Genomic DNA, 17,578 nt, shown 5'->3' with positions numbered 1-17,578 from the left:
GTACAGTGAGCTGATTGTAACCTTAGCCTCTTCTTCTGCTCAGTGGGCTCTGCATGGCTCCAAGGGAGCCTAAGGTAGATAAGTAAACAAACACAAAGGTGTGTCCAGTGTGCTGTTGAGCAGGATTTCCCACTTTTTTTTTTCTTTTTTTAAGGCAGGGTTTTTCACTCTGTTACCTAGGCTGGAGTGCAGTGGTGCCATCATAGCTCACTGCAGCCTCGACCTCCTGGGCTCAGGCAATCCTCCTCTCTCAGTCCCTTGAGTAGCTGGGCGCCACTACGCACAGGTGTAAGCCATTATGCCTGGCCAATTTTTTTTTTTTTTTGAATTATTTGTAGAGACGGGGTTTACTATGTTGACCAGACTGGTTTCAAACTCCTGAGCTCAATCAGCCTTCCTACCTCAGCCTCCCAAAGTGCTGGGATTATAGGCATGAGCTACCATGCCCAGCCTTCTCACAGTGTAATACGCTTACCTGGAACCACCTGAGGATGTTGTTAAAATGATGATAGTGATTAAGGAGATCTGAGGCAGGGCCCCAGATTCTGAATGCCTGACAAGCTCACAGGTGACACAGATGTTGGTGGATTTCAGACCACACTTTCTTGCCTCTAGTGTAGAGCAGCGATTTCTCAAAGTATGATCTTAGGGTATGTATTAGTCTGCTTAGGCTACCACAACAAAATATTACAGGCTATGTGGTTTAAACAACAGAATTTTACCTTCCCACAGTTCTGCAGGCTGGAAGTCCAAGATTAAGGTGTCAGTAGAGTTCTATTTATACTGAAGGCTCTCTTCCTGACTTGCAGATGGCTGCTGTGTCCTCACATGGCCTTTCTTCTGAGTGATTTCTCTTTTTTCCTCTTCCTCTGAGGCCACCTCTTCCTCTAAGATTAGGCTTCCTATCTAAACGATGGACTTCAGTTAAAAATAATGTATCATTGGCTCAACTGTAAAAACATACCACACTAATACCAGATGTTAACAATGGGAAAACTCGGGGAGGGGTTCCTGGAGAGGGGGTATGTGGGAACTCTGTACGCTCATTTTTTTTTTTTTTGAAAACCAGAAAGTGCTCTAAAAGTCTATTAATTAAAAAATAAATTACATTCTAAGACCTCCCCGCCAAACTCAGTGAATCCATCCATAGGCTGTAGCAGAGGAGTTTTTAATCTAACAGTTTAGGTGATTATTATGTACGTTAAAGTTTGAGAACCATCAAGAAGCAATTGGAGGCTCTCGTGTTTTAATCAGATGAATGTGAATTCAAATCTCAGCTGCACCTCTTCACAGCTGACTGTCCTTGGGCTACTTAACCTGAGTCTCAGTCTCATTTTAAAATCAGGGTAAGAATAAGTATGTATGATGATTTTTCTTAGAACGAATTCATACAATGACATAGAGTTTTTAACACAGTGCATAGATGCATAGTGTAAGTGCTCAACAATTATGAAATAATAGAAGTTTTACTGTTACTGCCTAAGTTATGGTGAGCCAGGGAGAACTGTGCCAAAATGTAAGGGCCTTTCAGAAAAGACAAAGCAATAAAGATAATAGGCAATACACAATCAGAAAATAATAAAAGCGATCCTGGTTGCTTCTATAACATTCCATTGTTTACATATAGCTTTCACTTTCATTCCCTGACTTGATCCTGACAATGACCTTGTGAGGCAGAAATTCCCCTGTTTACAAAAGAGGAACTGAAGCTTAGAAATGATCAGTGACTTTCTGGAGGACGTAGAACTAGGAAATGTCAGAGTCTAGAGCATCAAAATTCTAGTCCAGGGTGACAGTACAGTGTAGTAATTAAATTTGGGGACTCTTGAGTCAGACTGTCGGATTCAAGGCTCAGAGATACTGATTACTATTATAAAACTGGCAAACCAGTTCCCTTCTCTGAGGCTTAATTTCTTCACTAGTTAAATAGGGATAATAACAGTACTTATCTCCCAGTGCTTTGTAAAGATTAAATGAAATAATGTTTATAAAGTCTGAGATTCATGGCTGGCACATGGTGAGTCTTCTATTTCTGCACTCAATTTTTAATATGGTTCCTTGAGGGAAAAATATGCATCCATGCTATACAGAGAGTAATCTAGGATTAGTTAGAGAAGGTGGAAATCTGTGTATGTGTCTTGAGGATGGGAAGAGGGGCTACGATTGCTACAGCCTTGGAGGAGTAATAAGATGCTGGCACAGCATGCTGTGGCCTATGAAGCTCTTCTCTATAACCATTTGAAGTACTTAAAGAGCCAATAAAGAGAGAGTACAAGCAAGACAGAGACATCCTGGACTTTTGGTCCCAAATATCAAAAATGATGGTAAATGCGGCAGTAAAAAGATAATTATTCTGTGATGTTTGACAATGACTAAGCATCCAAGTAAAAAGGTCTGGACTTGGAATTTATAGTAGATAAAATCCCATATGAATATTTTGGAAATATATTAATGTATTATTAATATTATATATTAATTATATAATATATAATACAATATATATTTATATATTAATATATTACAAACTTCTTCACCACAGTGTCTACTTTACATGATTTGGTTGTCTTCTTTATAATTAGTCAAGGGGTAAACATTTAGTAGGGCCAACGTGGGCAGATATTCATTGGATAAGATTTGAAAAGTAGTTTGGTCCAACAAAATGTTCTGCATATTTTGGAGATGAAGAAAGAGCTGTGTATTACCTCCCACACTGTGAGGGAAGGTTGCTTAGACCCGTTATAGAATATAGTGGTGCCATTTCTTCTTTGAGTACATCATGACAAAATATGATGATGATGATAACGGTGATAACTATTACGATGGTAGCTCTTACTGACTCTATGTGCCAGGAGCCATCCTAAACACTACATATGCTGCCTCATATAATCTTTCCCAACAGTTAAGTAGGCCCTCCCCTCCCCTTTCCTTTTTTTTTTTGAGATGTAGTCTTGCACCGTTGCCCAGGCTGGAGTGCAACAGCATGATCTCGGCTCACTGCAACCTCCGCCTCCCAGGTTCAAGCAATTCTCCTGCCTCAGCCTCTTGAATAACTGGGATTATAGGCATGTGCCACCACACCTGGCTAATTTTTGTATTGTTAGTAGAGACCAGGTTTTACCATGCTGACCAGGCTGGTCTCGAACTCCTGACCTCAGGCGATCCCCTCATCTCGGCCTCCCAAAGTGTTGGGATTACAGGCGTGAGCCAGCTTGCCCGGCTGACACTATTATTTTCTTCATTTTAGACTGAGAAAATTGAGGCAGGTTATTAGTCCTCAAACATACAGCTTGTTCACAGTTGGAACCAACCCAGGCTGCAGAATCCAAACCAGCATGCTCAGGTAGCTTTAGCTTTAGAAGTCATCATATAGAAGATAAAATTTTGAGTTGGACAAGTATTAGTGATTCAAAGTTGTGGGTGGTGTCTGGAAAGACTGCTAGTTACAGAAAAAGAGAAAGAAGTAGTTGGTCAGTAAGTTGGAAGTTTGCTATGAGAGGTCTGCAAAAGAGGGAGAAGGTGGCATGTGACAGAATCGAATGATTAAATCTGATAGAATGGGCAGACAAAAGACTTGTTATAAGGAAGCTGGCAAGTGGGAAAATGCATTGGCTGTAAAAGTATGCAGACAAAATTCAATAAACGTTTGCACTGCATACGATCCCATCCTCTCTGACTCTCTCTTCTGTTACCCTTTCCTTCTCTCAATGTACTTCAGCCCTGTCAGCCTCCTAGCTGCCCTGCAAACATGCTGTTCTTACGTTAGTTCTTGCTGTTCTCTCTGCTTGGAAGTTCTTTTTCCCTTGAGATGTCCACGGCTGGCTCCTCACTTTCATCAGGATTCCACTTAACTGTTGCCTCTTTCATAAAGCCCTCCTGGACCCCCTATATAAAAGTGATCTCCCCAGCAGATCACTTCTGATTCCTTGATTTATTGTCAGTCTCTGCCTTCTAGATAGAAAGCCAATAACTGAGGGTCTTTGTTGTATTCACTGTGGTATCCCAATGCCTATAACTGTGCCTTGTACACAGTAGTTACTAGATGTTTGCAGAATAATGAAAAAACAAATGTTTAGGGAAGACTATGTGCAAGGAACTTTTCTAATTGCTTTGTCAATATAATATTGTTCTCAACTTCAAGAATCAGGGTTGCCTGTCTTTATACAGTGATTGGCTACATGCCAGCCATAGCCCTAAGCCCTTTGCATCTATTCATTTTCTTAAATCCTCACAACAAAACAATAATGTAGGTACCAGTTATAGCTGATATTTGTATCAGGCGACACGATTATGCAGTAGTGGAACTAGGATTTGAACCCAGACAATGGGGGTATCAGCATCTGTTTCCGTAACAATGAACTAAAAGGAGAGGAAGAGGCTCTCAAGAAATATACAAATACAAGCTATAAGGGCTCAAAGGACTAAGTAAATCGTTCGTGGGTTTGGGGATGGGGAGAAGGGTAATAAGGTGTCAACTGAGACCTACTTGGAGAAAGGGGGAAGACTTCACTTGATGACAGTGTGTATAAATAATGCAGCAGCCACAGGGAGGGCAAATAGTTTCACAAACACTTAGAAATGGCTTCCACCCAAGTCATGGCCAATTGGCCTTGCAGCTGAGAGTGAGAGGGAATTTTAATTCAGTTTGCCTGGAGAACGGGTCAACTTGACCTTTCTTCTGAAAAGAGAGGCTTTATGCATTTGACTCCTGGGGACACAGAAGTCTGCATTTTAATTTTGACTTCTCAAACAGTAACCATGGCCACAAGTGGTCTATTGGTTTCTCTTTACCTTCCCAACTATTCCCGGCCTTACTGTGCTTCAGAAGGGCAAATGACCCTGGGGGTGGTGAGCGATACCTCCTGGTTGACCTGCCTGGGAGATCGCAAATGAAACCCCTCACAAGGATGCTTCTCCAAAATGCCACCGGTCTATGCCACCCCCTCTCTCCAAGGTGGTATTCTTCACCTCCGCCCTGCCCTGCGATGCTCACCTGGAGTCTAGAGCCAGTGTTCCCCCACACTTAGCTGAGTCGCATGACCGGTTCTAGCTTCAATGGGAAAAGTTTCCTGTCTAGGAGTTCCTGGCGCTCTGCCCGGCTCGGGAGAAGGGCATCTCCTTGCGCTTCCCCTCTGGTGTCCTTCAAACTCAGCCTAACTTTGGCACCAGTATTTCCAGTCTAGCTGTCCGAGTTGGAGCCCCTGGGGGACGCAGCGGCGTTCTTCGAAAAGGCGCGGCGCCTTCGAGCCCCTCCCCAGAGCAGGCGCTGCTAGCAGTGACAAGGGGTGCTAGAGGCGCACACTGAGAGCCGCTGGCAACTCCAGGGGGTGCCCTGCCCAGCCCGAAGTCACCTCGGGTCTCTTTCAGGTCCATCTGCTCTGTCGCCAGAGGCACCGCACCACCAGCTGCGTTTTCCCATCCCCGTACCCCCACGCATCCCCCAGTCCGGTGACTCGGCAGCAGGTGGCAGGCGCGGCGCCCACGCGGCCGAGGGGCTGGGGTCCCCGCACGGTAGCCGCCCGTGCAGCTCGCCCGCTTCCAGCAGCCGGCGCCGAGCTGCCAGCGCCTCGGCCGCCCCCGCGCGCCCCGCGCGCCTCCGCCGCCAAGGGCCGCGCAGCGCCCCCGGCGCCCCCCGCCGGCCTCCGCCTGCACCTGCAGCCGGCTCCGCGCGCCCTGCCCGCCGCCGCCGCCGCCGCCGCCGAAGCTCACTCTCCCAGCTCCACGGACGCCCCCGGGCCGAGCGGCGGTGCGCTCCCGTGCAGACCCGTCGACAGACGCCCCTGGCCGGTGGACTCCCGAGTCTCACTCCTGCACCCTGCGTCCCCAGACATGAATGTGAGGAGAGTGGAAAGCATTTCGGCTCAGCTGGAGGAGGCCAGCTCCACAGGCGGTAGGATGCAATAAGCTTGCGAGCGGGCGCCCGCTTCCGCCCTCCTTCCCTCGCCAGCTGAGACGGCTGCCCCTTCCCTTCCTCGGCTAGGGACGCTTGTTGCCTTCGCTGCATGAGACACAGTCACCTGGCGGGACTGGGAAGGGGAGGTGGGAGCGGCGGGAATGGGGTGCAAAGGAGAGGGGGGTGCATGCAAGATCCAGGTCGGGGAAGAAAAGATGTTTGAAGTGTGTTTGAAACTCGCCGGTGGCAGGGTCCCCTGCGATCCTGTGCGTACTTTTGCCTTCTCTGAAAATTTCCGAGGTTGTTTATGCATCTGCCAGGTAACTCCAGACCGCACGCTTCCTTCCCCTAACACCTGGGGATTAATGAGCTGAAATAGTATTGATCGTCTCCTTCCACTTTTCCTTTATGCCCCCAAACGTTTCTTTATTACAACTGTATTTTTGTCCCCTGGTAATATACTGGCGGTATCTTGCCCATGTCGGATTCTTCAGCCGGAGCGTATGGCTTGTTTTATGGCTAGCGTCAGTTTAGTGTGTTCAGAGAAAATGGTCCTCAGTGACACTTGGAAATAATTTATATACAGAACAGCCTTGGAAAGGTATCGGGCACTGTGTTAGGATCTTGGCTTTCAGAGAAACGTGCGTTCTGCGAAAGCAGGGAGAAATGTTTTGCTGTTTGGTGGGATCCATAGAGAAATAGGGGACGATGCCCTCCCACAAAGCGTCTTGGGTTGCATCGATTTGTTATTAGGTGGTTTTGATGTGTACAGAGTATTTTACAGGAGCCAGAAATAGAATGGAAGTGATTTTGGGGCACATGAGAGTGATAAAGGGCTGGACCTCTCCCGGATTACATAAGCTAAGGGGTCACATATGGCTATAGCATAGTTTGGGTTTAGAGGGTGAAAAACTTGGACTTGAGGGCTGCAAACTTGAAGGAAAGAGGTGTTTCCACTTGCTGCGTTCTTTAGTACTCAGGGAAATGGAGTCACCTCAACAACTTGAGTCAATCGTTCAAATTTGTGGCCATGAGAAATGGAAATGGACACCCTCCCTTTCTTTTCTTCACTCCAATAGTTAAGGTCATTGTAACTGGGAGGACACTAGTCTCACTTGAATATGAAATTTTAAAGAGAACAGTCTTAATCCTTTTGGACTGGAAAAAAGTAGTATGAACATCACCGGTAATGCCCCACATTTGACTTGTAACTATTTAGTTCTGTTTTCACTTACGCCTGGAGATGCCCACTCATTATGAGCCAAGCATATGTAGAATATCTCTTGTGAGAAATTCAGTCTTTAAGAGATCAAATGGTTCCTGAGTGGCATATTTACTGTAGAGAGCTGAGTAGTTGTTGGGTGTTGAGTTGAGTTCGTAGGGTCTCTGTCTTGGCGGTTCTTTAGAATAAACATAGGGTAGAGGGCTAGGTGTCCTACTAGAGACTCATTCACACACATGGCAGCCCAGGGAACTCAAGGCTGGAGCAGATGGCAGGAATGTCGTCTCGGGAACTGGAAGGCTTGCATTGCTTGGCTCCTCAGTGACCACAGATATTTGACTGTGCCTGTTCTTCCAGCAACTGGATGGGGATTGAATCAGCATGTCTAGTGTATGCACAGGGCCATAGGTGGCCATAATCACTATAAATGAGAAATGAAATTGAGGTCACACCTGGGGAGTACTATACATTTAAAAAAGCAAACCTTTTAGTGCTATCTCCAGAATCAGCATGTGTTCACTGTTTATTTAGAGAACAGAAATATGTTGATGTATACCTTGGCTAAGGTGAGACCAAAGTGATTAGCTTTCTGGCTGAGAATTGATTTGACACCTGTTTCACACATTTTTAGCTAGTTGTCATATGATGGGAAGAATAAAGAAAAAATAGTTTGGTTTATCTTTTTTATTCTTGTTGATATTGCTTCAAAGCTAATACTAGAGAATGATCCCCAGATATGTAATATTATTTTCACCAAACATATGCATAAGTACTTTGCTTACTTGTAATCAGATGTAGGGTGGTCTTCACTAATCCTGGGGTGAGAAAGGATGATTTTTAAAGGCTTAAACTCTATCTTCCATTTTTGTTTTAAAATAATAGTCCTGATATCTTGTTCTCTTTCCAATAAGTAGGCTGTTTATATAACTTCCAAACTATCTTGTACTTGATACAGTTTTTCCTGGAATATATATCTCTGGGATGGAGGTTTATAAGATGATTTATCTGGAATCTAAGCAAAATTTAACTGGAAGCTCTAACTGAGAGAAATGTATGTATATGATAGAGAAATCGGAAATTGGAGAAGTGTGAGTCTGTGTGTGTGTGTGTGTATGTGTGTGTGTGTGTATTTTATTACCTGACTTAGAGATAGAACACCATGAAAAATGGTTTGCTGACAGGCAAAGGATGAAACTACCTGAATGGAAAGTAGAGATGAAATGTTGGAAATGACAGAATAGAGTCGAGTTGCAATTCTGAAACTTTATAATAATTTAGTTTAAAAAGTTCATTCCATACTCTCTTCTCAACAAGTAAAAGCATCTAATATGCTAACTGATGAGCACCACCTGTAAATCACTGTAACTGACATTGTTAATGCCAGAGAGAACAGAAGATGGGCGAGTTGTGCATAAGTACATACAAGTAGAGAAGGTTTCTTACAAATTAGAGTGCTCACTTTTGCCCTGCCAGCTTCCATGTTAAACCCAAAGCCTGACCAAAATACATTTTTTATTTCATTGTCTAATCCCATTATTTTGCACACCTGTGAGGTAATCCTGCTAACAGTGGAGAGAAAGAGGGCGATGATAATTCAGCTGTGTGTTTGAAAGATAATCAGAAATAAGGTCAGAGGAAAAAAAAACCTACAAAATTATTCATTGGTGTCCTTAATTTGTGCCATCTAACTTAGGGATGGCAGATGTTATGTGATGTAATCTACAACTAAAAGTGAGGAGGAAAATGTATGTTTCAATAGTAGAGTAAAAAAACTCTTCAATTTTGAATTGTCATTTGATGGATGTATCATGGCTTTGGCTTAAGTTTTATGTTTATTAAAAATAAGGCAAACTCAAATTAGTGATTCCACAAGGGTAATATTGAAAAAATCCATTTATTCTGAATCCATGAAAAGTTTTTCATCGTACAATCATTACTTTATTTTCTTTATGTCATATAAATGTAAGGGGTGTACTAAACAAATGATAGGATGAAGTGTTGAAATTCAGCCACCCTCTCTCCCCAGGCCTAAAGCTTATGCCATCTCATAAAATAAAGCTATGGTTGGTTTGGAAATTAATGAGCCATGCAATATAAAATATGCATGCAAGATTTCTGCAGAATTGTAGACCAGACAGTGGTTGATTGTTTTGAGGATATATTTCTGGGCTTAAATTATTAAGCCCTTACTATTTTTTGTCCTTTTATTTATTTTTCGTGGTCTCACTTTTTCCAGAACATGTGAATAATATTGCTTTTCAATAATACATAGCAGAATGTGTTTTTTTACTAAATAGCCTCTCTTCTTAGGGACTATTTCAAATAGATTAATGTGTGAGGCGGGGAGGATGTTGTAGGGAGATGAGTATTTTATTTGTTCAAGGAGCCTTTGCAAGTCTGAAAAATCTTTTAAAATTCTACAACTGCACCCATTATTATAAATTAATTCACCCTTGGGCATTGAATCACCCATTTGTTTTCCAAAAGTATTCATTTGGTTAAAGTTCCTGAGGGCCTTTTCTCAATTCATATCCTCCTGAACTCACTGGGTTGTTTCATGCTGTTTACCAACATGTCTTGGGAAATTGTGAGCTCTGTGAGAACAGAGGTTTTCTGTCCTGTTCACCACTTCATCCCCAGTATTGAGCATGAAGTCTGACTTGTAATATTTGCTCAACAGCTACTGAATGGAAGAAGCCTTCCCAACTTGCATCGAATTATTCTATTTTCTCTGATTTCTCTCGGATCTCGTTTTTTGTTTGTTTGTTTTGTTTGTTTGAGATGGAGTCTCATTCTGTCACCCAGGCTGGAGTGCAGTGGTGTGACCTTGGCTCGCTGCAATCTCTGTCTCCTAGGTTCAAGCAATTCTCCTGCCTCAGCCTTCTGAGTAGCTAGGATTACAGGCGCGCCCGCCACCATACCCGACTAATTTTTTTTTTTTTTTTTTTTTGGAGTTTTAGTAGAGATGGCATTTCACCATGTTGGCCAGGCTGGTTTTGAACTCCTGACCTCACGTGATCCGACCGCCTTGGCCTCCCAAAGTGTTAGGATTATAGGCATGAGCTACCGTGCCCAGCCAGATCTCCTTTTATGACACTTATTTCCTCTTTTTTGCCCATTTTGTGCAGCCTTTCACATGGTTGTCTTTCAATTATCTTCTCCCTCTATACTCTCTTCCTAATCAAAGTGTGGCTTTGATTCTTATTTTGAGGGGGGAGTATCTCTTGAGTCTATAGTCTGCTCCATTCCTCTTCTGCTGGTCAGACTCATAAGAAAGTTTTACCAGCACCTTAAAGTCAGTGTGTCAAAAAGGACATCATGCTCTGTCTTCTAAAAACAATTATTGTGGCAACATTTTTTGAGACATGTTGTAAAATAAACAAACAAACAAAGCAAAAGAGTCTCTTTCTTTATGGTATTCTCATGATGATGAATAAGTCACCAAGACTTATTGGTGGTTCTCTTCTGTATTTTATGTTTGTCTCTTCCTTCAATTTCCATTTCCACCACCAAGATTTTGTTCTCAGCATCCTTTCTAGGCCATGATGGTTACATCCTATTTGCACTGACTGCTACTCCCCACTCAAAACCAACCAAATTTACTGAAACCTAACTTGAGTCATAGAATTCTCCTGCACAGGCCGGGCGCGGTGGCTCAAGCCTGTAATCCCAGCACTTTGGGAGGCCGAGGCGGGCGGATCACGAGGTCAGGAGATCGAGACCATCCTGGCTAACACGGTGAAACCCCGTCTCTACTAAAAAATAGAAAAAACTAGCCGGGCGAGGTGGTGGGCGCCTGTAGTCCCAGCTACTCGGGAGGCTGAGGCAGGAGAATGGTGTGAACCCGGGAGGCAGAGCTTGCAGTGAGCTGAGATCTGGCCAGTGCACTCCAGCCTGGGTGACAGAGCGAGACTCCGTCTCAAAAAAAAAAAAAAAAAGAATTCTCCTGCACAAAATCTTTTAATGCCCCCTCATTACTTATAGAATCAAAAATACAAATTCCTTAGCTTGATTTTCAAGACTCCTAGAATGCAGTAATAGCTCTCCATCCTAACATTTTCTTTCATGATGCTGCTAGGTCTACACCTTGATCTGGCTAAACTGGACTGTTCCCTGGTCTCCAAACATATCCCTTTTTTTCTTTTTTTCACTTTCTTTTAAGTCAGAGTCTCACTCTGTTGCCCGGGCTGGAGTGCAGTGGTGCCATTATGGGCCACTGCAGCCTCAAACTCCTGGCCTCAAGCCGTCCTCCCACCTCAGCCTCCCAAGTAGCTGGGACCATAACCAGCTGTATCTCCTGTTTTACCCACTGCTTCTAATTAACTTCCTGCCCTCACATTGCCCGGTGAAAATCTGTATATCCATCAAGACACATCTGAAATGTAGTGTCCTTCTCTTGCAGCCTCACTGATTTCTCCCTGACTCCTCCCCAAATAATTATTCTTTGAATTTTCTTAACTTGCTTTGCTTTTATTGTTGATATAGATCTGAATGACAAGGCAGAAGTAACTAGACATAATTTGTCTCATTTGCAGATGTTCAGTTGTAACTTTTTGATGGCAAGTAGTACCATGCAAGAATTACTAATTTTTGTACCCCTAGTAAGCACTTGTACAATGCTTCATAAACTAGTAGACATTTAGACTAGGCATGGTGGCCCACGCTTGTAATCCCAGAACTTTGGGAGACCGAGGCTGGCAGATCTCCTGAGGTCAGGAGTTTGAGACCAGCCTGGCCAACATGACGAAACCCATTCTCTACTAAAAATACAAAAATTATCTGGGCATGGTGGCAGGCACCTGTAATCCCAGCTACTTGGGAGGCTGAGGCAGGGAGAATCGCTTGCACCCAGGAGGCAGAGGTTGCAGTGAGCCTAGATCGCGTCATTGCACTGCAGCCTGGGCGACAGAGTGAGACTGTGTCTCAAAAACAAAACAAAACAAAAACTAGTAGACATTTAAAACTATTGATGGAATTAAATCACATTGTCCCGTGGTAGACCCACCAAAGACCAAAGTTACAATTCACATTTGATTGCATGTTAAGCCGTTGGCTGGAAGTGACTTCTGGCTCCATGTCTTTCCATTTGGTGGACTGAGTTTATGAGCAACCAGTACGTGACACCAAGATAATGCTCCTTTGAACTGTGCATGTTCTTGCATCTATAGCATCATGACTATCAGAGTGCACACTGTTTCTGAAAAAGAACTTAACAGATGCCCAGTGATTTTGTACATTTAGGGCAGTCGTCAGTGTCATCTTTGGATGTTGTTACTGTGACGTTCCCTCGTTCTTACTCCCTTCCAGATGGATGATCACCTCCAACATCGGTAGTCTGAGGGGCCTCACATCTGGCCCCTAACTCCACAAATGGTCCTTTGTAAATTTCCCCTCAGTGAGTAAATGCCTACCACCACATCCACCACCATTATTCTCATCAGATGATAGATCCTTGCATTATGACAGTGGATGTGGAAAGGAATGGGAAAATTTTAAAAGGCATGGAGACGTCATTCAGTGTATACACACCCGTTTCCTTACGTGCACTTCCTTTTACATCAGATTTCACAGTGAAAAATCAGGCTGTATTGAGAGGGAAGTAAGAGGAAAGTGAAAAGTGTGTCAAGACTGAGAGAGGCAGACGTTCAGCTCCTTTGCTGTCATTGCTGTGGCTGTACTTCCTCTTCTTGCCCAGTCTTTTCACTATAGGCTGTGCTATATGTGCACACATGCACATGGCATTAGAGAACCTGAAAAAGGGCTGTCAGTATTTAAACATAAAGGCTCTTCACACACTCTGACAATATAAGGAATAATTTGAACATGGATATAAATGTAGAATTTTCCATATTGAACATTTGGCCTTCATGCTCATGTTAGGGGCTGATTTTTCTTCCTGAACGAACACAGCCAGTGTGGTTGAGTGGCTCTCTCATTGGAAATAGGTTGTCAGTTTAAATACCCTTTGGATATGTTATTGACCTTTTAGAAACTTCTCTCCCTCTACCTGCCCCACCCAAACTATTTATTTAGGTAAAAATAAGTCATCAAAACATTTTACAGCAACAATTTATAACTTTTTGATTACCTGAAATCTGTATTGGCTTAGGGAAATGTCCCCTCTTGTATTCAGGCAGCATCTGCTCATGAAAAGTCTTTAGGGAATTAGATCTGGATTTAAAAAAAATTTTTTTAATAGGTCTTTATTTTAAAAAGGGTTTGGAGGAAAAATAGACTTCCATCTCCAGATGTCAACAGTTCTTAATATTTTGAAGGATCTTTTGAGTTAAGCAGTTTAAGCAGTGACATTGCCCAGATGGGAATGAAAATCAGATTGAACTGATAACAGTAACTACTGCAGTCTAATGACGATTTCCCCACAATCCATGTCTTTTTTTTGTTGTGCTGTTTGTACATTGTTACATATGGTAAGATGTCTCAAAATCTTACTATTTTGTTTTTTACGAGAAAAGACATGACTTCTAAATGTCTTCATGAGTTTCATAATAATATCGGGTACATATAGCACATGCAACTCTTAAACTGATCTATATCTCCAAATAGATATTCTGCGAAGGGTTTTGTTTTGGGTTATAACTTTTTATAATTTAATGAATATTCATTATGATAGCATGAAAAACTACTTTAAAAAATGGTCCCATACCTTTTATCCATGCTTTGCATTTGGTAATTCACTCCATGAATAAAAGTGTCTTATGGTTACATCTAAAGGCAAAGATACAGGGTTGTACTCCAACCCATTCTACTGTAGTGGAACTGATCCCCAGTCTTCTTGTGTCCACAGGGAATTTGAGGAAAAAAAGGTAATATAGAACTAACTAACAGACATTTATAAAATAACTCCGTGAGATATAGTATGAAGAACAAGTTAAATTTGGAGAGAAGCTTAATTTAGATAAATTTTAATTTAGGAAGGTGAGAATATATAAAGTAGTCATTGAGTTTAATGTTGCTGTTTCTTTCTTCCACTATACAGTGGTGGTAATGATATCTACTTGTAGCTTATAAAGATCCTGTAATGATGAAATAAGATTAATTCAGCAAATATTTACAAAGAAACTACTTAGTATTGGGATGACTGAGACGTAGAGTCTGCTTCTAGAGAGCTTACTGTTTATACAAGAGTTAGTAACTGAATGTGCACGGGTCATTGATAGTCAAGTTGAGGAGAAAATAAATGCCTAAACATGTTTATTTTAAAATATTCATTCCCGTAACAGAGTTAAGGATGAAGTGAGATGGATGTTTAAAAGCAAAATTATTTCCAGTTGGTATAAGTGCTGTTCCTTTCCAAATGGAAGCACACAGTGATATTGAACTTGACCTTTTCCTTTTTGGGGTCCTGTAGAATAAAGCTATGAGAAGAACTGGGCTTGAAGTTCTGTGTTTGTTCTATTGTCCATTTCTTCCTGCCCTCTACCAATATTTCTAATTGTAATCTGGGTTTATCTTTCAGTCACCTAAAGACATTACATTATCTAAGCTATTTTAAAGATTTTGAAAACCTTCTTTGATACTGGAAGTCTGTAAAAAAAAAAATGCACTTTTTTCCTAAAACAAATATGATTTGGAAGCTTGGAGAATGCAAATGAGCTATATCTTCTGTTTAAAGACAATCCTAAAGGAATTGAAAATGCTCAGGTCTGTTACTGGGAATTTACATGATGTTCTGATGTAGGCAGAGGCACTTCAAATTGGTGTAGGAATTTTCAAATTAAATAGGATGTTTCTCTAATTTTTAAACTTAATTTTGGGGATCACTTATTATAAGGATGTTATACATCATCAAATATTTCAAGCACTTGTGAAAGTCATATTCTGCTCAACTTTTCTCACATCCTTTCCAAGAATTTTAAATCACTTTTTCCATATCATCTATTTTAATAAACTTCCTTTAATTTGCAGATGAGCCTTTTATACTGTGATGCTCAGTATTATTGCAGTGGTTATCTGTTCCTTGTCCGCTCATGGTCCAGTTTCATCAGGATTTTCTGCTGAAGTCATGATATCTGAGAGAGTTGGCACAGACTCTGAAACGCAGGTGCACTGCGTTAATTTAAAAGTTGTGGGGAGGAAAATTTTGGGGACAAGTATAAAACAACCAGACTATAGAGCCAGGCATTGAGAAACATGGAAAAAGGAAGCAGGAAACTGTAAAATACAATATCCAGGGATTTGGAGTGAGGGAATTCTCTTGCTGTGGGTTTATAGAATAAATCTCATTTTTTAAATGGAGATGTTGTAAGATAGTTTTTAAGAAAGGGCACACATCTAAACTGGGAAGCTGGAAGGTAATAAATGCTAGCACTTCTAATGTAATTTAAGTACGGAAGTCACCGCTACACCCCATAAGTCCTCCTAGTTAAAGTTATGGATGTAACCTCCAAATGAAAATTGATCGTTAAAAAGTACTTTGAAAATTGTTGTTCACCTCTCAGAATAAACAGTGAGAATGAAAAATCCACCACCTCTACACTGGGAAGATTAAACTGTAAAATTAACTTGTTAATAAGCATTGCAATTGAAAACATAGCTTTATTTATCCTTGGATCCCTGAGCACGAGATTGTGGCCTTCCATAACTATTATTAGAGCAAAATTTTAGATCTCAATGACAGTTATAACTTCAGCCTTAATGCAATTTGTGTTGTAATAGTTTTAGAAATATTTTTGAGAATGTTATTAAATAATCATTCATTTAAAATGCATTTATCAATCACCTACTATATGAGAGACACTGTGCTAATAAATATTTCAGAATATAAAAAGATATGTTAATTGTTTAAGTTATAGGAATTAAACATTTAAATCATATCTTCCTTCTCTACCCCAGACTTCTACTTGACCCAAATTGTGTATTAATTACATAGTGTATGTTAGTTTACTTCATCTTCAAAGGCATGTGCTAAATACCTTCCTAGGACCCCATCATATGTTCTTAATGAAGAATATCAGTAGCTGTAGTCCTTGTCTTCTGTGAAATAATAAGCTGAAGGAACACTCAGTAAATCTGTCAGAATCACGTGGTTTGTTATTGAGTCATAGTGGTTTTTTAGAATCATGTATAATACAACACAATCATGTATAATACAGAATCGTGTATAATACAGAATCATGTATAATACAACACAAACCTTATGTAGAAAAAGAGCATTATTCTGTAGACTAAATAATGTTACTACTCCTTCATATCAGTGGGGGTTTCCCCAAATGTGAGCCAACTGATTCTTTCACAAAACATATACTGAACATTCATTTCCCAAGTATTCTTCTAAGTACTAGAATGTAGAGCTGGAAAATGTCCCATGGAAAAGAAGCCCTGAATCTAAAGAGATAGACATGAGAGATGAAAATTAGAACTTCAAAAGCCCTGTAATAACACCAAGCACAGATTGCTTTGGAAACAGATGTAAGTCACACTATGCAAGCGGGACAGAGTCATAGAAAGTTACTTAGACTAGGTAGGACTGGAAGATGAGAATGAATTTTTCAGGGGGAGATGACAGGTAAAGTATGAAAGTTTCAGGCAGGGAGAGCTATGGTCCCAAGGCTGGACCAAGAGAACATGGTACTACAATCAGGGAACAGTAAGAATTTTGTGTGGTTTTGTGAATGTGTGGGGAAGAAGAAAATTGTGAGATGGGAAGCTGGACAGTAGTCACGGTCAAGATGTGATGCAGTATGAAAACTACTGATAGATTTCAATCAAGAGCAGAGCATCACCAGTTTTGCACACTGGGAAGAGAACTGGTGATGTAGCCAATGGACAAAAAGGGAGTAAAACAGCAGGCAGAGACCTGCTGTGGCATAGCTGCAGGTGAGACATAATGAAGGACAGAGCAAGGCATTGGTCATGCAGTGGAAGGCAGAGAGTACACATGAGACAAATAGAGGACAAGAGCAACTCCAGTTTCTGGCCAAGGGAACTGTTGCATGGCATACATTTACCAAGATGGGAAATATAGAGAAGGAGGTTCGGTTGAAAAAAACCTGAATGGTCAGTTTTGGAGAACAATGAAATTTAAGGGCTTCTTGGATATCAAAGTGGAGAAGATGCCCAATAGGTATTGGGCCATATGGGTTGCAACATGATGCTGAGCTTACATTTTGTGGATAGAAGACCATCAAATTTCACAAAAAGTGACAGAATGAAAGAAATTAATTTTGCATAGCTGTGTAGGAAGTACCATCAGTTGGGATATCTTGAGAAGGCAGTCCCATTAGTCTAGGCAAGAGAAAACAAACGTTTGAACAAGGGTAAAGGCAGTGGAAATGGAAAGGTGAGATGGCTGTTGTGGGGGAGAAAGATGGCAAGGTTGGTGACTGTGATACTTTGTGGTGCTGCTGTGAGTGACAACGAATATAGGAGGAGGAACAGGTTTTGGATGGAAGATAATGTGTTCATTTTTAGAAATATTGATTTTGAGATGCTGGGAAAACATCCAG

At 41.5% G+C, this 17,578-nt stretch overlaps 1 protein-coding gene across 1 annotated transcript in view; it reads left to right on the top strand.

Moving 5' to 3' along the window:
- The first annotated feature begins 5,653 nt into the window (after nucleotides 1-5,653).
- KCNIP4 (potassium voltage-gated channel interacting protein 4) overlaps nucleotides 5,654-17,578 on the top strand; it is a 1,243,239-nt gene continuing 1,231,314 nt past the window's right edge. The window contains exon 1 of the mRNA XM_033213877.1: nucleotides 5,654-5,887. Coding sequence (XP_033069768.1) covers nucleotides 5,827-5,887 — 61 coding nt within the window. The 5' untranslated portion in view covers nucleotides 5,654-5,826. The remainder of the gene's footprint in view (nucleotides 5,888-17,578) is intronic.

The sequence above is a fragment of the Trachypithecus francoisi genome, unplaced genomic scaffold (assembly GCF_009764315.1).
Source record: "Trachypithecus francoisi isolate TF-2019V2 unplaced genomic scaffold, Tfra_2.0 Lachesis_group1, whole genome shotgun sequence".
NCBI classification, from domain to species: domain Eukaryota; kingdom Metazoa; phylum Chordata; class Mammalia; order Primates; family Cercopithecidae; genus Trachypithecus; species Trachypithecus francoisi.
Note: the sequence above shows the minus strand (reverse complement) of the source record. Positions and strands in the feature narration are given on the sequence as shown.